The sequence below is a fragment of the Amblyraja radiata genome, chromosome 10, assembly GCF_010909765.2.
Source record: "Amblyraja radiata isolate CabotCenter1 chromosome 10, sAmbRad1.1.pri, whole genome shotgun sequence".
NCBI classification, from domain to species: Eukaryota; Metazoa; Chordata; class Chondrichthyes; order Rajiformes; family Rajidae; genus Amblyraja; species Amblyraja radiata.
The window spans coordinates 10728695-10749397 of record NC_045965.1 but is presented as its reverse complement, the minus strand read 5'-3'; the positions used below and the strand labels follow the sequence as shown (position 1 = coordinate 10749397).

The 20703-nt window shown below is 41.3% G+C and overlaps 1 protein-coding gene across 1 annotated transcript; it reads left to right on the top strand.

Annotated features, from left to right (window-relative positions):
* Positions 1-40: 40 nt before the first annotated feature.
* Positions 41-20330, top strand: ro60 (Ro60, Y RNA binding protein). Its single transcript, XM_033028001.1, has 9 exons — positions 41-144; positions 1691-2309; positions 4763-4983; positions 6801-6947; positions 11269-11400; positions 11490-11609; positions 12694-12807; positions 13524-13670; positions 14892-20330. The coding sequence occupies exons 1-9, from the start codon at positions 67-69 to the stop codon at positions 15042-15044; spliced, it is 1731 nt and encodes a 576-aa protein (XP_032883892.1). The 5' UTR covers positions 41-66; the 3' UTR covers positions 15045-20330.
* Positions 20331-20703: the final 373 nt, after the last annotated feature.

The following is a 20703-nucleotide window of genomic DNA, read 5'->3' as shown; positions in this document are numbered from 1 at the left end:
TGCGCTTGGCTGCCAGGGGAGGCGCAGCGGAGCGGTGGACGCTGACGTCAGGGGGTCGGGGTGACCATGGACGGCGATGGCGGCGGCGGCGGCTCCTGCGTCCCCTCGGCGTCTCCGCCCGCACTCACCACCCGCAGCATGGAGGTAAATCCGCCGGGGAGGAGGGGGCCGGTTCAGCCGAGGCATGTCCGCCCGGGGACGGGCGCCTGGGCGGAGGGAGGGAGGCAGCCCTGCGTGAGGTGGACGGGTGGCAGCACAAACCCCCTTCATCCTCACTCTCGGGCCCGGAGCAGCGGTGGCGCAGCGGGTAGAGTCGCTGCCTCACAGACCCGGAGACCCGGGTTCGATCCTCACCCACCTCGGCTACTGTCTGTACGGAGTTTTTACGTTCCCCCTGTGACCTCGTGGCTTTTCTCCGGGTGCTCCGGTTTCCTCCCTGTGACCTGTGATAACGTAGAACTAGTTGGTCATATAAACAAGCAGTCTAGTTTCTGCAGAGACCATTCTTCATCCATTTCTTCTCTCCAGAGAAGGTACACAAAAATGCTGGAGAAACTCAGCGGGTGCAGCAGCATCTCTCCTTCTCCCCAGAGATCCTGCCTGTACCGCTGAGTTACTCTAGCATTTTGTGTCTACCTTCGATTTAATCCAGCATCTGCAATTCTTTCTTGCACATTCTGCAGATGCTGGTTTGTACGTTCTCCCTGTGACCGTTTTCTCCGGCTGCTCTGGTTTCCTCCCACACTCTGAAGAAGCACAGGTTTGCAGGTTAATTGGCTTCAGTAAAATTGTAAATTGTCCCCAGTATTTAGGACAGTGCTCGCTGGTCAGCGTGGTCTCTGTGGGCAAAAGGCTCTATTTCCGTGTTGTATCTTTAAAGTCTAAAGGTGATGTTTCAGTTGGGACCCTTCTTCAGGCTGATTGGAGAAGGGTAAGAGTTTATTTATTTTTTATTATTGTTTTTTTAAATTTTAGTTAAAAATAACTAAATTCAACTAGGAAGCTAGTGTAAACCATTTACTAGTCAGACTGAAGAATGGTCTCGACCTGAAACGTCACCTATCCATGTTCTCCAGAGATGCTGCCTTTGTGTTTTTGGGTATTATTGCTCTGAGGCATTATGGAGTTGAACAATAGAAGGAAGCCTTGAGATGCACTTGAGTTAACTGGGATGGGATGAGTAACCAGACAAGTAATAATACCCTGGAGAAAACTGGACAAGAGTGGAATCCCATAAATGCACTCCCATGTATTTAATTTAATCTATTATTATCACGTGTACTGAGGAACAGTGAGAAAGTTTTTTGTTGCATGCCATCCAGTCAGCGAAAAGACTATACATGATTACAATCAAGCCGTCCACATTAGACAGGTTCAGGGTAAAGAGAATAATGTTTAGTGCAAGGTAAAGTCGGATTCAAGGTCTCCAATGAGGAAGATGGTAGGTCAGGACTGCTCTCCAGTTAGTGATAGATGGTTCAGTTGCCTGGTAACGTGTGGGAAGAAACTTTGAAGATATTTAAAATGTTTGGTTTAGTCAACCGTGTCAGACGTGGTAGAGATGAGCTGAAAAAGATTGGTCACCCTTGCTCCATGAAGTTATTTGCATCTTTGGTAATTCATCATTTTGTCAACTTGCAAACATTAACCTGTGTACCTATTAATTAAATCAATCACATTTTCTACTCAGCATTGTTTCGCGGATGGGTTCAAAGCTGTAGGAGTGCCGTGTGAATCTGAAATGCAGCATGTAGAGCCATCGACTGGCCAGCAAGTGCAGAACTCTGAAGGAGGTTGCATGTGGCGAGTGACAGACATGACTCGTCTGCGACGATTCCTGTGCTTTGGTTCTGAGGGTGGGACCTACACCACCAACGAGGAGAAGCTGGGAAAGGAAAATGCTCAGGCCATATTGAGACTGATAGAAGAAGGCAAAGGTGCTGAAGTCATCCAGGAAATAAAGAGGTTTGGCATCGAGCGAAGAGTGGCCACACAAGACCCTACTTTGTTTGCGTTGGCTCTTTGCACACAATGCTCGGATCCTTCAACCAAACAAGCTGCCTACAAAGCTCTGACTGAAATCTGCTGCATCCCAACCCATCTGTTCACATACATTCAGTTTAGAAAGGATCTCAGTGGAGGAATGAAATGTGGAATCTGGGGAAGAGCCTTGAGGAAAGCAGTGGCAACCTGGTACAACAGTAAAGATGGGATGGCTATTGCTATGGCAGTAACAAGATATAAGCGGAAAGCTGGGTGGTCACACAAAGATTTACTTCGATTGTCACACCTGAAACCAGCTAATGAAGGTCAGTGATGTTATTGTTTAACAATGATTTAACCTATCCACACTCTTCAACTTTTCTTCAGAAGCAGATAGTCACCAGCTTTAAGCTGGATCCAATCTTATTTGCAGCATGTTGCATTACAAGATATACCTTAGAAAGGCACTTTATATTGGCATCTTACTTTAATTTAATTAACCTGTTATTTACTAGGAAATGGACACAAAATGCTGGAGTAACTCAACAGGACAGGCAGCATCGCTGGATAGAAGAAACAGGTGATGTTTCGGGTCGAGAACCTTCTTCAGAGCAGGTCTCGACCAGAAAAGTCACCCATTCTTTCTATCTAGAGATGCTGCTTGTCCCGCTGAGTTACTCCAGCATTTTGTGTTGATCTTTGGTGTAAACATTGACTAGGAAATGGTCTGCTGCACTGTGCAGCCTGTCTCAAAGTAACCAGAGGAATGGAATGAATGCGTTTGAAAGTTTGACTAAAATAATTATTTTTGCTAAAATACTAGCTGCTTCCCCTCCGTCATCTGGCTTCTGAATGGTCGTTCATACGCTAGGGCACTGTCTAATCCCCATAGTGGACATTGGACTTTGTCTATGGAAATTTGGCACCTTATTATTCTGCTGTTTTCTAGAACACAACGTTTAAAAAGTTTAAACGGCTTGTGATCCTAATTTTTTTAAAACTTTATACTTTCCCGATACAGCGAGGAAACAGATCCTTCAACCAACCGAGTCCGTGGCAACCAGCGATCCCCGTACACTAGCACTATCCTACATACTAGGGACAATTTACAATATTTCCTTGGCCAATTTACCAACAAACCCGCACATCTTTAGAGCGTGGGAGGAAACCGGAGAAAGCCCACGTGGTCAAAGGGAGAATGTGCAAACTCCGTACAGAGCAAACTCCGTACAGACAGCTGCCAAGGCCAGGATCAAACCCGTGTCTCTGGCACTGTAAGGCACAAACGTTACTGCTGCACCAATGTGCCACTCTTTCTTTGGTATATTTTCCAGATCATTATCTTTCCAACTTCCAGGGGAAGTTACTGAGGGTAGGCTTGATCACAGCTTTGAGGTAACAGTTCAATTGGCCATGTGCTTGTACAATGGGGAAGCTGGCTTAACACTGTTGTCGATGATCCTTTGTCACACAGGTGGTTGTTAAAATGGGTCGTTGGAAAGTGGCTGGCTCAGTTCCACATTTAGGAATTAAAATGTTGATGATTTGATGGGAAGTTTGTGTAACTGAATGTAAAATTAACAAAACTTTAACTGCAATCATATGAGCTTTGTTCTTTTGTCACAAATTCCTGATTTGATGCTCCAATTATGACACTACTAGGTGACTATGGGAAGAACTTTAACCTTTCTGAGTAAAACTAACTGATTATTTTTACATTGTCTTAGTTATTGTTGATGCTCTTGAGTGAATTAAAAGGGCAGGACTATTTGTGATAATGGCTCACATTTCAACAACTAGTCAGTAGTGGTTTCTAAAATGAGACAAAGTCTGTGCTTATGTACTTTACGTGGTTAAATCGTACTATTTCATCCAGAGGAAGAGGTGGTTTCATTTTAAACTCGCAACCATTTATATTATGCTCTGGCATTTGTAATAAGCTGCGAGCAGTTCCATTCCTAACTGTCCCCCATGAAATTGCCACTAGTTTTCTACTCCAATGCATTGTGTGTTTTTATTGAACTTGTTAGAAATCTTGTCTCACCTGCACAATGATATTGGACTCCTCATGGAATCCGGTGGTGGAGCAGGAGCAGAATATTCAGAGTATTTGTCAGATTTCAGAGCCAGTGATGTGGATTAATTATCCCTTTTTCTTGCTGTGTCATCGGCCAGGGTTTATTTTTCTCCCAAGTCCCTGCTGTTGAGGATTAAGCTGGCATTCCACGGGAACTTGGCACCGTCTGCTTTAGGTGGATTGGTACAGAGAGAGAGAATTTACAGTGCAATTAAGTACTAAATTTGTACTGCTTTGTGAAGATCTCAGGACAAGGTCACCTCATTTGACTGAGTAAAAAGATGTGGGCATAACTGGATTATTTGGTAGGAAGCATGCAATATGTATTTTGTTTTCTAAGAACTTAATCAGAAAATAATTTCAGTTGAATTGCAGTTGATATTTAGTTAGCCTCAAGGTCTGAATGAAGGGTTCCGAACCAAAATGTCACCCAGCCTTTTTCTCCAGAAATGCTACATAACCCGCAGAGTTACTCCAGCACTTTGTGTCTTTCTTCCGTATAAACTTGCATCAGCAATTCCTTTCCACACATTTAGTGTCTGCCATATTCAAATGTACAATTCAATTTTGACTTGACAGGGTCTGAATGACTTCAGTGAATTGCAGTAGCTTTGGATTCACTGCATGTTAAATTAATTCCCCCCAAAAGTAATGTGTGAGGCTTGAGAATAGCATTTTGAACTAGTTTGCTGTGTTATCCAGATCTCATCCTGGTGACCAAGTATATCATGAAGGGTTGGAAAGAAGTTGAAGAAGCGTATAAGGATAAGGAAAACTCAGATGGAATTCAGCGATTGTTGAAGTACTTTGAAGCTTTAGAGAGGGTAAAAATGTCTCGGGATGAACAGGAGGTTGCTCATCTAATTGAGGAGTACCAGTTGGTCAGAGAGCACCTACTGACCGATCACCTGAAGTCACAGGAGGTGAGTGAATTAGTTTAGTTTATTATTGTCACGTGTGCCAAGGTACAGTGAAAAGGTTTTTTTGCAGCTGATATATATGAAGCAGTAATGGCATTTGTAGAATATAATCTTTAGGAGACACAATACGATAAAACTTTATTCATCTCAGGAGGAAAATTGGTCTGCCAACAGTCACAACACACAAGGTAGCGTGGCGGCGCGGCTCTGGCTGCAGCGGCTCACCGGCAGTCCTGTTTGTTTTGTGTTTTTTGTGTTTTTTATTTTCATTTTGGTTAGTCTAGTTTTGGTTTTTAGTTTGTGTTTGGGGGGGGGGGGGGGTTGAAACGGGGCTTGCTGTCTCTCCCTGCGGGGGAATGCGACTTTTTTGTCGTATTCCCCTTCTCTGCCTCCGTCTGCGCTGAGGCCTAATGGCGGAGCTGGCGACCTCGAGGCTCAGGAGGCAGAGCCCACCAGGACTCGCCCTGAGCTCGCTCCCGTGAGGGCGGCCCGGCTCGGGGCTGGAACAGTGCTTCCGTGAGGGGCTGTGACGCTCCCGTGAGGGCGGCCTGGCCCGAGGAAGGAACGGTGCTCCCGTCGGAGTGGCCGAGCTCGGGGAGGTACGGCGTTCCCAGCCCGAGGGAGGAGCGGCGCCCATGTCGGGGCGGCCCAGCCCGAGGGAGGAGCGGCGCCCATGTCGGGGCGGCCCGGCCCGGGGAAGAAACGGCGCCCATGTCGGGGCGGCCCAGCCCGAGGGAGGTACGGCGCCCATGTCGGGGCGGCCCAGCCCGAGGGAGGATCGGCACCCATGTCGGGGCGGCCCGGCCCGGGGAAGAAGCAACGCCCAAGTCGGGGCAGCCCAGCCCGAGGGAGGTACGGTGCCCATGTCGGGGCGGCCCAGCCCGAGGGAGGTACGGCGCCCATGTCGGGGCGGCCCAGCCCGAGGGAGGTACGGCGCCCATGGCGGGGCGGCCCAGCCCGAGGGAGGTACGGCGCCCATGTCGGGGCGGCCCAGCCCGAGGCTGAAGACGGCACGATTCTCACGTGAGGGTGGCTGGGACGGTGTTCTGGCGGTGGTGGCCTGAGTCCGGGGTTCGGCCGCGGGCCAGCAGCTGCGTCAGCAGGACTGGTGGGCGGCAGCTTCGACTACCCCGGGGCGCAGTGATTGAGCAGCGGGACAGTTTTTAACATCGCCCGGTGGGGTATCGCCTCAGCGCAGAGGGAGAAGAGGAGGGAAGAGACTGGAGACCTAAAGACTTTGCCTCCATCACAGTGAGGAGATGCTGGGTGGACTCACTGTGGTGGATGTTAATATGTGTTTATTGTTGTTTCTTATTGTATTGTATTGTATGTATGACTGCTGCAATTTCGTTCAGACTTCGGTCTGAATGACAATAAAGGCTATCTAATCTGATCTAATCTAAAAGTGGAAAAAAAAAAGAAAAAGACAAGCAACTGTTGTCTGGCTGCCGTGTGCACAACGCCTTCACCGGAACAAATGAACAAAAATACAGACTTATCCCCTGGGCAGAGGATTCTAAACTAGAGTGCCCACACCGGGTCCCCCTTTGTTCTCCCATCATCCCTCATGGCGGTCTTGTGTTTCAAACAAATGTGGAATGACCGTTAAACTTTACTGAGTTAGTAAATATTCTCACCCCTTCTTTCACTCCTGGATCTCTAATACCACAATGATAAAAGCTTAGTGTGGTACATTTATGTTGAGCCCATGTATTCAGTGTCACAACTTGAAGATGCAATGTCCAGTATTGGATTATAGATTTGGTTCGTTGATTCTTTTGTGCTTTCTGCTGGATAATATCTTTATTTTAATTTATTAGGTGTGGAAGGCATTACTGAAGGATATGCCTATTATTGCAATTCTTAAAAATTTGGGGAAAATGACTGCAGAGTCCATCCTTAAGCCAGGAAGTGAAGAGGTTACTATGTTATGTGAAAGACTGAAAAATGAGACCGCATTAAAGAAGGTATGGTCCTATATCCGACAATATTTAATCTTTCAAATGTTATTTGTCAGACCGATTCAACCTGCCACGAGTCCAATTTGATAACATCATTTCCAATCGAAGCAAATTTTCTGTCTGGCATTTTCCTCTGATTTAGTTACTTACTTATTTCTGTATTGCACAGCAGATGCTCCCAATGCTTGTAATATGTTCACTATGCGATCTACCTAGTTGTCTGTACGGAGTTTGTACGTTCTCCCGTGACTTTGTGGGTTTTCCCCCAGATGCTTTCGTCTTCTCCTAAGCTCTAAAGACGTACAGGTTTGTAGGTTAATTTGGCTTCTGTAAATAGTCTCTAGTGTGTAGGATAGTGTTAGTGTGCAGGTATTGGTGCTATTCAGAATTCTGGCCCAAATTTTCTATAAATCATCTACACTAAGTAATCAAAATCTCTCTCTTATGTCAGTCCTTTTAGCAAACATTTTTTGCCCTTTTTATACAACAATATTATTTTATACAACAATATCTACAGTTTAAAATAAAGTTTGGAAATTATCTGCTTGGGATTAGCCCAAGTTAATATAACAGGCTCTACTACTGCAAACCATCAATTATTGAGGCAAACCATTAATTATTGTGGCAATATCTTGGATACAAATAATTTAACACTGGTTTCAACATTAAATATCTAATCATTCCGTTCTTAGGAAAACAACTTTCTAATTTTAGGTTTCTTTGCAGCAAGGATTAACTTTTGAATTAGATATTTGATTGTTCTTCATAAAATTTGGCTTGTTGAGGTGGGAGTATGGCAATTGGGAATGTGTATGTGTTTTTAAAGAAATGTGTTTTCCTCATTACTATATTTCCCCACCTCACTATCACATATCCATACCAGATGATACTTCCATATCTCACCACCTTTTTGTGACACAAAGTAAAATTGGCTTCTTGATGGCAAACTTTGGCTATTTTACATAGTGGCCATTGAAAAGCTGATCTGTTTTTGTTCTCAACCAACCCAGTTCTAGGCGTCAAGACCAAGATTGCAGTTCACTTAGAATTGATTTCATGTTTTAGGAACATTTATCTTCGACCGTTTTTGATGAAGGTGCTGAATTATTTTAGCGCAAAAACACAGTGCGACAGTAACTCAGCAGATCAGGCAGCATCTGTGGACGGAATGGGTAGGCGACGTTTTGGATTGGGGCCCTTCTGGTGAGTCTGAAGAAGGATCCCAACCTAAAATGTCACCTGTTTATTCACTCCACAAATGTTACCTGGCCCGCTGAGTTCCTCCAGCTCTGTTTTGCTCAAGATTTCAGCATCTGTAGTTCCTTGCATCTGCAAATCATCTTTGGAGATTCTTTTAATTAGTGCCAACAGTTCTTGTATTTCAACAAACTGCTATTTTTTACATTAATTAATCAAGGCACTAATTAAAGAGGTCAGCCTCTGGGATTCTTACTCTTATTAACGCCAGAGTAGATATCGGGTTGGAATCAGGAATATGCATTGTTTTTTATGAATTCATTGGGAAGCCTAAGGCAATTTTAATGCTACTTCCTCCTGCCACAACTGTGAGGCAATTAATTTTTAAATTACACAAGCTATTTTTTCTTCCAGGCAAATTAGTGCCCTATTTCTTTGTTTACCCTCTTCTACTTTTTTTTTTTTAAAGCTTCTCATTAGTTTATGTTATAGAAGCGGGATTAGGACATTTTGCCCATCATGTCTACTCTGCCATTCAATCATGACTGATCTATCTTTCCCTCTCAACCCCAATGTCCCCCATAACCCCTGACACCCGTACTAATCAAGAAACTAGTTATGTCTGCCTTAAAAATATCCATTGACGTGGCCTCCACAGCCTTCTGGATGAATATAATTTAATGCTGGTTTCAACATTAAATATCTAATTGTGTTCTTAGGAAAACGACTATCTAATCTTAGGTTTCTTTGCAGGGATGTAACATCTTAGTTACATATTTGATAGTTCTTCATAAAATTTGGCTTGTTGAGGTGGGAGTATTAATGCTGGCAATTCTGAATGTTTTTTTTAAAGAAAAGCTTCCCCAATACTATGTTTCCCCACCTCATCGCATATCCATTATACATCTGTATACTTCCATATCTCACACCACCGTTTGGCATCTTGGTGGCAAACTTTGACTATTTTGCATAGTGGGACTGTGTGGACATTGAAAATCTAGTCAATTTTTGTTCTCAACCAACCCAGTTCTAGGCGTCAATACCAAGATTGCAGAGTTCACTTAGAATTGATTTCATGTTTTAGGAATATTTATCTTTGACGGTTTTATGTGATGGTGCTGAATCACTAGTGCAAAAACACAGTGCAGCAGTAACTCAGCAGGTCAAGCAGCATCTGTGGAGGGAATGGGTAGGCAATGTTTCGAGTTGTGGCCCTTCTGGTGAGTCTGAAGAAGGATCCCAACCCAAAATGTCACCTGTCTATTCACTCCACAAATGTTACCTGGCCCGCTGAGTTCCTCCAGCTCTGTTTTGCTCAAGATTTCAGCATCTGTAGTTCCTTGCATCTGCAAATCCTCTTGGAGATTATGTTAATTAGTGCCATCCGTTCTTGTATTCCAACAAACTGCTATTTTCTACGTTAATTAATCAAGGCACTAATTAAAGAAGTCAGCCTCTGGGATTCTTGCTTTTATTAACGCCAGAGTGGATCGCAGGATGGAATCAGGAATATGAACTGTTTTATGAATTCATTTTATTTACGTTCTTTAGCCTGGGAAGCCTAAGGTAACTTTAATGCTACCTCCTCCCAACACAACTGTGAGGCAATTACATTTTAAATTACACTAGCTATGTTTTTCTTCAAGGCATATTAATGCCCTATTTCTTTGTTTTCCTCCTTTGTACTTTTAAGTTTTTCATTAGTTCATGTCATAGGAGCAGAATTAGGCCATTTGGCCCATCAAGTCTACTCTGCATTCAATCATGGCTGACCTATCTCTCCCTGCTAACCCCATTCTCCTGCCCTCTCCCCTTAGCCCCAGACGCTTGTTCTAATCAAATTTCCATTTTTTCCTCCCTTCCTTGAACACGCTGACTCTAACTAAAATGTGGTTCTATGGCTGTTGTCAGCCCTCTGTAAGTTCAGTTCTGACCATTCTCCCCACACAGTGAAAGCCCGCAGCTGGCATGATCATGGTATTCAACATCACGAAGTTTAATTACATTCTTCTCTGGCATCCATAAGCCTGCAACAATCCAGGCAGCTGTCAGAACATTACATGACTCCACATCAAACATACATTTAACCCGGGAACACTGATTTGAATGACCCGGTACCATGTCACGTCGTTGTTTCATCCACAAAACCATCAACGGGGAGCCTACCATTCCTCAAACATTGAAATACAACTTAAAATGCTGGGGATAGTTACCAGATTGAGAAGAATGAATGGAGAGAGGTACAAAGTTAATGCTTTAGGTCAATCACCATTCATCAGTCTGAAGAAGGGTCCCGATTGGAAAAGTAGTCTATCCTTTCTCTCCGTAGACACTGAGTTCCAACAGTACCTTGTGTTTTACTCTTCATCAGAACATCAAAAGTGAGAGAACATGTGTTTTATGTTACAGAGAAGGGGAGGGAAGAAGACTACAAAGTAGCCGGCTGCAATAGCATGAAGGTCAAAATTGTTTCTGTGCTGTCTAAAGGGGGGACCTGTATGGAGAAATGTAAATAAAAGGTGGAGTAATCATTTGGAGGAAAACAAACTTGAATGCAGAACACAGTTGGTGCAAATGTGAAATAAAACGCTGCTGGCAAAATTTGACAGATCAGGTGGCATCTGTGGAAAGAGAGGCTACAAAGTACAGAATGGTGACCTTGTTAGAATCAGTTAGTTCTCAGCTGCCAGGCACATTACAATTCTCCAATCACTTGGATACTGGCATCCATATGCCAACCAACTGTCAACTGGGAGGGAATAGTGTATCTGGCTTTCTACACTATTCCAACCAAGTCCAACATAAGATGAAAGACGATACCTCATCTTTTATCTCGGCATGTTAATTAATGCATTCAAGAAATGAGAATCTGATGTTACGTAAAGATGAAATCAGGGTTCTGTTAGAGCTCTGACCCTATTGATTTTCCTAGTTGAAGTACAAATATGAACACTGGTCCATTTATTGAATTATTGGGTACTGGTACTGTTCGAAAAGCAGACTTGAATATGAGTGGTAATCAATTCAGGAAAATATAAGAATCTTAGCCCTTGTAAAATTTACTCCATGTGGTTCGGAACTCTGTAGAATGCGTATTCTAATCAGTAATCTTTAGTTCTTTGACTTCTAGGCCCAAATCCATCCATTTCACATTTTGGTGGCTCTTGAAATGTACAAAACAGGAAACAGAGGAAAACTAAAGTGGATCCTCGATCCAGAAATATTAGTCGCACTAAATCAAGCATTTTATAAAGCTTTTAAGGTAATGATCAATTGTCATTTTCTAATGTTAAAACAGTAATTCTTTGTGAAATAGGACTCGTGTGAATTACTTTGTTTTTATTTTTACAGAATATAGAACCAACAGGGAAGCACTTTGTATTGGCTTTGGATGTGAGTTCTTCTATGTGTAGCCACATTCTGGGATGCAGAGCTCTCTGTGCATACAGCGTTGCAGCGGTTATGTCAATGGTAAGATTGATTCACAAACCAATGCTTGCTTTAGTGACTTGTAGATTTTTGTTACTGTTATGAAGTTACTTCACTACAATCATTTGCATTAAGATGTGCTGCTTTATCTTGCATGGGAATAAAGCTTAAATTATTTTTGAACCATAACAGTTGAGATCTCTACATAATTCCTAACTTATTTTCAGTTCCATTTTATTTATCTTTGACGTTCGATGCTTCCACGGTTGATGATAATTAAAATGGTGGGTTTGGCAGGAGCAGGTCGATTCTCTTAAGTAATAACTAGGAAGTGCAGGTGCTGGTTTATACCAAAGATAGACGCAAAATGCTGGAATAACTCAGCAGGTCAGATGGCATCTCTGGAAAACATGGAGAAGGATCCCGACCCAAGACGTCACGTATGCTTCGGTCTCAAGAGATGCTGCCTGACCCGCTGAGTTACTACAGCACTTTGTGTCTATCTTCAATTCTCTTGCACTTTTGTTTTGTAACCAGCTATGTAGCCTTGTTTAAACATTGTTTTCTCTTCATCCTTGCTCATCTTGGGTGGGGAGGTACATTCCATCCAGCCTATAATCAAGAGGGTTGCAGAGAGCTTGGCTGCTCTTTGAAATTGGTCAATTCTTAAATTTGTCTCAATATTTGCTGAATGACTTGGATTCCCAGAGGTGGTGTCCCACTGATATCTGTTTCTATATCTTGAAGCAATTGTATTCCATCATCCCTATATCCATTTTTTTTTAGTTATTCTGCCTATTTTCCAGGTATTGCAACCAAAAAGTATAGCACCTGAAATTGAACACTGTAGTGTTGCTCAGCTGGGCTGGCCCTCATCCCAGGAGTCACAAAATTTTAATTGTCAAATACACCATGGCCGGAACAATAAAATTCTTACTTGTATCAGGTTTACAGACATGTTAAATGGACAGCACAACAAATAAATAATACAATAAATTATAAATTGTGCTAGATAATACTGGCCTTATCTAATTACAAAGGTCAGATTCTCATTTGTTTTGACTTTATTGTTTACCTGTTCCAATGGTTTTATTGAAATGTTCACTAAAACTGATTACTTTTACAGGTTGTGAAACAAACAGAAGCCAACTCCACAATTGTTGCTTTTTCCGATGGAATGGTTCCATTGCACATCACTTCTGAAATGGCATTGGATAAAGTATTAGCTGCGATGCATGTGGTAATATAAAACTATTTGTACAACTAAATCGATTTTCATGACTTCTGTCGTTCCTTGTCAATAATTCAGAGCTGACCAGTGTAAACTTTGTCATTTCTGTTCCCTAAAATGGTTATATTAATAACTCAAATGCTCACATATTACAGAAATTATTTTTTTAATACACAAAAAGGTGTGAATGAAAACTGTGTGGCTGGAAATGAAATAATGGCCTAATCTTTCAAAGGTACTGCTGCCCTGTTCCTGCACATACCATCACAAGTAAAGTACTGAGTAGAAGCATATCTTGATTATCAACCCTAACTTTTTTTTTTAATGAAATTCATAATCGTCAGTTTGTTAGATATAAATTCCCAATATTTGTATTGTTTTAGCTTTATTTTTCATCTTTCATTTTGAGTTGGAAACAGTTCTGCTTCTGGTGATGAGAGTGCTGGGTGCTGAAAGCTGGATGCCAAATAATGTTTTGCAGCTGTCCTTCCAAATGTGGTGCATATTGTTTCTGTTACTATTAAATTCCTCAGAAATCTGTTCCTGCCTATAAATCCAGAGTGGTGTTTTCTTCTAATCAATAATCTTGAACTGATTTCATTGCATTAAAATCTTTGTCTCTTGAAATTTCCGCATCGGGGTTACATCTTTAAAAAAATATAAAATGAAATAAACTGAAATCTCTTTTGATAGAACATTTTGGACAATTTTGACCACTTTCACAGGTTCCATTTGGTTCCATGGACTGCGCTCTTCCCATGTTGTGGGCCGTTAAGACAAAAACTGCTGCAGATGTGTTCATTGTCCTTACTGGCAATGAAACCTACTATGGAAACATACATCCTGCAGAAGCTTTAAGAGAATACAGAAAGGTGAGAGAATTCCAAATAACGCATGTTGATGCAAGGATATTATGGTTAGATTCAGGAAAATGTATCTAAAACCTGTGTAGCCTGCAATATTAATTAATATGCAACAATTCCCTTCTGTGGAATTGCCACTGTGCCATCTTCTTAGCTGGTCATGTCCGCAACCATGAAATGGCAATCCTCTTGCATAGTGAAGTAAGTTAGGATTGATATTCAGTGTTGTGATTCTCTTAAATGGTTTAGCTGGAAACACGGAGACACAAGGAACTGCTGATGCTGGGATCTTAAGCAAACACAAAGCTCTGGATGATCCCGGTGGGTCAGGTAACATCTGTGGAGATATGGACAGGCAACCCTTTAAGTCGGGTCCATTGTTCAGAATGATTGTAGTAGACAAATGTTCACCTGTATCCACCCATCACTTCCAGGCTTTATTCTGCCCCACATCTCTTCTCCAGCTTTCTTCCCCCTGCTACAATCAAGGGTCCTGACAAGAAACGTGGTCAGTCCATTCCCTCCACAGACGCTGCCTGACCCTCTGAGTTCCTCCAGTACTTTGTGTCTTGCTCAAGATTTCAGCGTCTGCATTTTCTTATGTCTGCACAATTGGTTGTTGTAGTTATATCATGAAAATAAATAATTATTTTATAACAGCAATAACTCAAAGTAATATTTCTCTAGTGGTTTTATAATATAAATAATAAAAAGAGTACAAATTATAGCTATGTCTTCGAAAGAAGGGTGCCTCCTATTTATTTTCTCCAGGGATGATGCTTGCCCCACTGAGTTGCTCCAACACTTTGTATATATTTTTTAAAACAGCATCTGCAGTTCCTTGCTTCTCCATAGCTATGTCTTTTTATTTAGTTTAAAGATACAGTGCAGAAACAGGCCCTTCTGCCCACCGAGTCCGCGCAAACCAGCCATCTCCGCACATTAACACTATCCAACACACACGAGGGACGATTTACATTTCTACCAAACCAATTAACCCACAAACCTGTACGTCTTTGGAGTGTGGGAGGAAACGGAAGATCTCGGAGAAAACCCATGCGTTCACGGGGAGAACGTACAAACTCCGTACAGACAGCACCCGTAGTCGGGATCGAACCTGGGTCTCTGGCGCTGTAAGGCAGCAACTCTACCACTGCGCCACTGTGCTGTGATGTTGAATCTTTTTCAATCTCCAGTAATTTATTGATCAACTTTTTGTTGTTGTTGCAGAAAATGGGCATTCCAGCCAAATTGGTTATCTGTGGATTGGGCTCCAATGGATTCAGCATTGCTGACCCAGATGACAGAGGCATGATGGATATCTGTGGCTTTGACAATGGGGCTCTGGAGGTCATTCGTAACTTTGCGTTAGATTTGATTTAAGTATTGGAACAGTACTCCATTAAATTGTCTAGTTCACAGAGTAATCACCCATCAGGTTTCTAGGTTGGCTGCACAGCAGACTCACATTTTGGGTTGCTAGATTCTTAGTCGTGTACCTGTTTGATATACAGTGGATGGTAAATGTGACTGAGTTTTAAACCTGTTCTGCCACAGCAAATTATTTTCAGCAGGGTGTTTTTGATTTTCAGCTGTCAAGGCATTTGTAACACTAACCAGGAACATCCTTGTGCAGATGAGCTATGGATGAGCTGTGCTTTAATTTTTGTTCAGTGAGGTTACAGGAAGAAAGCTGTTTAATTGTTTTTTTTTAGAGAATTAAGATGTTTCTGTAGTGATGGATTACGTTTTTGAAGGATATCACACTACAGGAATAATTTGAGAGCCTATTGTTTGTTCTCTTTCTAATTCATTTAGTAACGCTTACATGAAAATAAATAATAGGGACACTAAAGCAGCAGTGGGAACAGAGTGAACCTCAGTTTATTATGGGTGGAAAGTGGACTTCAAAAGGCAAATTTGTGCCGAGGTAGCATTTTTGAACGATTCCAATTCTTCAGTTTTTTAGAAGAAAATAAGATTATTTTTTAAACAAGGCATGTTGCAGGTCTCCAAACAAGCATATTTCCATTGATCATTTGCCAGCAATTACTATAGGGGTTCGAGTTTGGAAGATCCCATCAGCGTGATATGGAAAAGAGCATGTTGGAAAAGTGTTGAAGATTAATGGAACTGACTGAGATCAGGTTTATGATTATATCTCTCTTGCTGAGGTTCGGCAGAGTTGGAAGTAACAATTGTTAAGATGGATGATCCATCTAATCAGTCTGAAGTGTGGACTGAGTACCGCAAGGCTGTGTATAAAGTGAATCGTAGGTGACAAAGACCATTTTGCCAATCTGGTCATACGTCAGTGATTCTAAAGATCTTGTGCCATTCAGGGTCTCTTACTAAGCTTTGCATTTAACAAAAATGTGGCCCTTCTGCAAATTTCATTTTTTTAGAATTTATATGAAGAACCTTCAAGATAAACTTTTGTTTGAGACAATTCATTTTTTGTTTGGAAAGTTTAAGATGGTGCCAACAGTTCAGCATATGTGCGTTAAAAGAATGCACATCATATTTCATTGTTCAGTATGTGGATCAGGAGCAAAGTGAGAAATAATTGCACTGAAAAAGTGAAGAAATGGGGTTCTGCTGATAGATGGGATAGACTCGATGGGCCAAATGGTCTCTATGCTGAGAAAATATGAAACAATTTAGAAATACTAACAACTTGCATATTAAAAATAGTGGTGGAAAGAATTTAAAATATTTGAACTGGTGAAAATGTTTGGAAAGGTTAACCACCGAAACATGAAGATGTTGATGACAACAGTTTTTTTTTCTTTGGTATAGCTTGGTTCTTTAGTAATTTTTGTTCTTCTCATGAACAACAGTTAGTTCCTTGTTGTTTGGAATCCCATTGAAGGCATTCCCCACCAATGCTTTGTTCAAGTGACCACTAGTCAGGCTGGAGCAATACTTCTGGACAAGTCATTTGAGCCCTGATCTGTTCTTGGTTCAATCAGTTATAGCATGTATTTGGGACTCTCGCAGTCATCCCAAGTAACTGAGTCTGAATACTCGTCTCATGCAGATCAGGACAGGACCAAGCATGCAAAAACAAAATCCAACTAATGTTTCCACTTCCCCTCACACCAAGTACTGTCCAGGTAAATTAGGTAGAATTACGTAGCAGAAGTTAAGGGGACCAAAAGTTGACAAAGTCTGAGGTGTTGCAAACTGCCATTCTATGATTTTCGGAGATATTTCTCTCCAGAGATACTGCCTGTCCTGCTGAGTTACTCCAGCATTTTGTGTCCATCTAGGATTTTTGTGCATAGCAGCTGCGCAGTATATGAAATACTGTTCATTAAACCGTAAGAATTGGAAGATAGTCACCACAGCCTCCAAGAAAGGGGGAGAAATGCAAACCTGGGGAAACAAGGCTGGTTAGTTGAGGATTCATCTCGGGAAAATGTTGGTATCTGGGATATGGGGCAGAGAAGATGGAAAATCAGAATATGGTTTTGTGAAAGTAGGTTTATGACAAGATATGTTGGGAGCTTTGTACTACAAGATGATAGGGATTTTCAAAAGGCATTTGGGCAAGTGCCTCATTATATTTGTTGCACAAGATTTGAATAATGTATTATTGTGGATTGGTTAATGGAAGGAGAATGGAGCAAAAATGAATGGATCTTTTTCAGAAGAGTGGAGTGGAAATATTTTGGTTTCACAGGAATCGATGCATGAGGTGCTTTAAACGTGTTTCAATGTCTCTGGTGCCTCGACCAAGTCTTTGCTTCCAATTGGTCCGAGGCAAGTCTTTAAGATGATGTAGATGCAGCGATGGCATGTAGTCTAAGGAAATGATAAGAAGGTGAAAAGTGGAGTAAAATCTGGACAGGTGTTTAGTTAGTACTTTAATCGGAAGAGTCCAACTGTTTTTGTAAGTTTGAAAATTAGTATGTTGCAGGGGAACTTGAGTGTAAAGGTAAGGAGGACTTGCTGCAGACACAAAATGTTGGAGTAACTCAGTGGGACAGGCAGCATCTCCGGAGAGAAGGAATGGGTGATGTTTCAGGTCGAGACCCTCAAGTTCTCACTGCAATTATATCTAATGTATTTTGAATGGTTTGGGTTTCTCTAAAAGCAAGGCGTACTTAAGGGATTCAAAACTTCACGAGATTAATTCCTCGAGTGAATGGGTAGTTTGGTAAGGATTTGAGAGCATGGCCCATGTACAGAGTGTGCAAAAGTTAACTTGTAAGATTCTTGAAGTGATTCCCAGGGTGTGAGCTGAGATACCTTCTGTAACTGCAGGGTGGACAATGAGAGGACATAGTTTCAGAATCAAAGTTCAGCCATTTGGTACTGAGGCTGAGAACCTTTGGAATCCTCTATACCAGTGGTCCTGGGTATATAGTCAATGAGGGGACTCAATGGTGAGAGAGAAGCTTTCAATAGGACAGGAAAGGGTAGTTGAGAAAAGGTTAATCCATAATCTTGTTGAATGATGAAGCAAGCCTAGGCAGGCTGTAGAGTTACCTGGGCAGTAGCCAGTGTGAGGGGAAATAGAAGACTCAGTTGAATTTTTTTAATTTAAAATTTAAAAAAAAATGTTTTGCAAGCTTGATCCTGATCTGATACCAATACATGAAATGAGTATCCAGACTCAGTTACCCAGAATATCTGTAAGAGTTCCAAAAACAGCATTTAAAGCTGTTCGTAGATCAAGAATTAGGCCAGAGAACTGGGCAAGTTGTGCATACATCTAAACTCGTGTTTTTTTAATTTGAAAGTTAATTCAAGATGTGAGCCCATAATACATCAGTCAGATACAGTAACCCAACAGGGGGTCAACCTTGTGAATTGACATCTTGACTCTTGAGACTGAATCTGGTCCTCGGGATCTGTGACTGTTTTGGTAATATTCTACCACAGTTTATAGTTTTGCAAAATAACCATTAAATAACTAGCTTAGATTGTATTTCCAAAGTGAAGATCAAGATCTGTATCGAATTTGCCAATATTCTACCATCGTTTTTTATTTTGCAAGGTGATCATTTAATAACTCTTGTTTCATATCATTTCTAAACTAAAAGATAATGAATTAAAGTTAGTGAACAACAAAAGAGAAAGTGTGCAGCAGCAGAGGGCAGTCATTTACAACATGAGCAATCCACTTATAATGGCATTAATTGCATAATGGCAGTAGGTTTTGAAAGTTGTTGACCATTGTGGATTCCTACATTAAAAAAAAAAAAAAGTATATGTCTGTACATAATGCATTATATAGAAACTCTCAGGTATTTGTGTGTTTTGTGACCATTTAGTCAGGATTTTTACATTTATCAACCAAAATTAGGGCATTTGGCTGCTTCCTGGCAACTTGATTAGGTAACAGCATTACAGACAGCATTTGAATCTTGCCTCAGTCACAATCAAAAACTTCCTTTTATTTATCTGGTAACAAAGCCCAATTATACTTTTACGGAGGCTGCATCATTTTTTTTGAAATTGGAAATATGAGATTGTGGCAGAAGTTGGTTTTGAACGCTGTTACGACAATTGACTTCACACATTACAAATCATTGCTTTTGATCTGTTCGAGTGGCTGCTCGGCTGTCTTTATAGCAGTCTGTGATCTATGTATTTGTATATTGTATTTGCACCGTTACGCAGTATAGTTGTTACTTTTCCCTTTGAACGTCATATTTATTTGTTTTCGTGTGCACCAGTTTTGTATGAACATTCCTCACCCGCCTGCCTTAGTCTGTAGCTCGCATGTCTGTGCCACTCATAGTTATAGTTCTGCATCTTGTCCATTCCACATTTGTCTCTTGGCTGCCTGATTTCTGCTGAGCAATGACACACTACAGAAGGATGGGTCTGTTCATAAAGCGACAGCTTGAAAAAAAAACTTTCCTATCTTGTACTTTGCAATATCTTAAAGCTGATCAAAGAAGCCAGTAAAATATTTTAAAATTCTTCAGGTTGCTCTGGCCAAACAGCACAAAGTAACATTTGCCACCTGCAAGTGTAAGTTGTTAGTTATTCTACACTAACATATCTGTTGTCTTTGCCTATTTGTTTTTTTTTTAATATAAAATGTGTTCATTGTACATTGTCTTGCCTAGAAAATGTAACATTGTGAAACTATTTAACATTAAATGGCTGCAGGCAAAGTAACCGTTGACTTGTAACTAACTTCATCACTGGTACTAAGTATGATTGAACAATTTATTTCCAATTGTACCAAACAATGCTGAGCGATGGATTTTTTTTTTTAATATATGAAGATTGTATAATTAATTTTGTCACTATTAAAATCCGCACCATGTAATTTGATTAAAACTGATATTTTCACTGATGAGATTTTGTTCCCCAAAACTCGGCATGTTGTGTTAAAAGCTATAGCAGTTAGTGATCAACTTATTGTGGTTATGTGCAATGTATGTTTCACCAAACTTGTACCCATCTTTATGTGCCCAGTATTATCTAGAAGGTAATCTAACAATGGTCCCCGTTGTCTACTTTCTAGAGCTGCTCTTTCCACAGGAGCTGGATGTAGCAATCATTCACTAATGTCACTTGTCAACTAAACATGATAATGTTGTACAAAATATGAATGTTATTGTTAACTGCCTTTACATTCACTATATGCATTCAGTTGTTTTTTTTAATATTTAATCCAGTTGAAATAAAGTGCGAAAATAAGATTTAATGATATGTCAATTACAATCTTTTAGATATTTTACTCCCCGGCGAGTCCGAAGATGGGTCCTGATCTGAAATACCTGTTCTCCAGAGACGCTGCCTGACCTGCTTAGTTTAGTGTAAAGATACGGCCTGGAAACAGGCCCTTCAGCCCACCATGTCTACACTGACCAGTGATCCCAGAACACTATCCTACACACCAGGGGCAGTTTACAGTTTTTACCAAAGCAACTTAACCTAGAAACATGTACGTCTTTGAAGTGTGGGAGGAAACTGGAAAACCAGGCAAAAATCCACGTGGTCACAAGGAGAAGGTACATGCGCTGTACAGACAGTACCCATAGTCAGGATTGAACCCAGGTTTCTAGTGCTGGGT

What these genes read in the sequence shown, in the direction of transcription:
- ro60 (XM_033028001.1), top strand. Translation starts at nt 67, where the DNA reads ATGGACGGCGATGGCGGCGGCGGCGGCTCCTGCGTCCCCTCGGCGTCT. An exon ending in TCACCACCCGCAGCATGGAG is followed by an intron (nt 145 to 1,690) that starts GTAAATCCGCCG and finishes TTTTCTACTCAG; the next exon opens with CATTGTTTCGCGGATGGGTT. An exon ending in CCTGAAACCAGCTAATGAAG is followed by an intron (nt 2,310 to 4,762) that starts GTCAGTGATGTT and finishes TGTGTTATCCAG; the next exon opens with ATCTCATCCTGGTGACCAAG.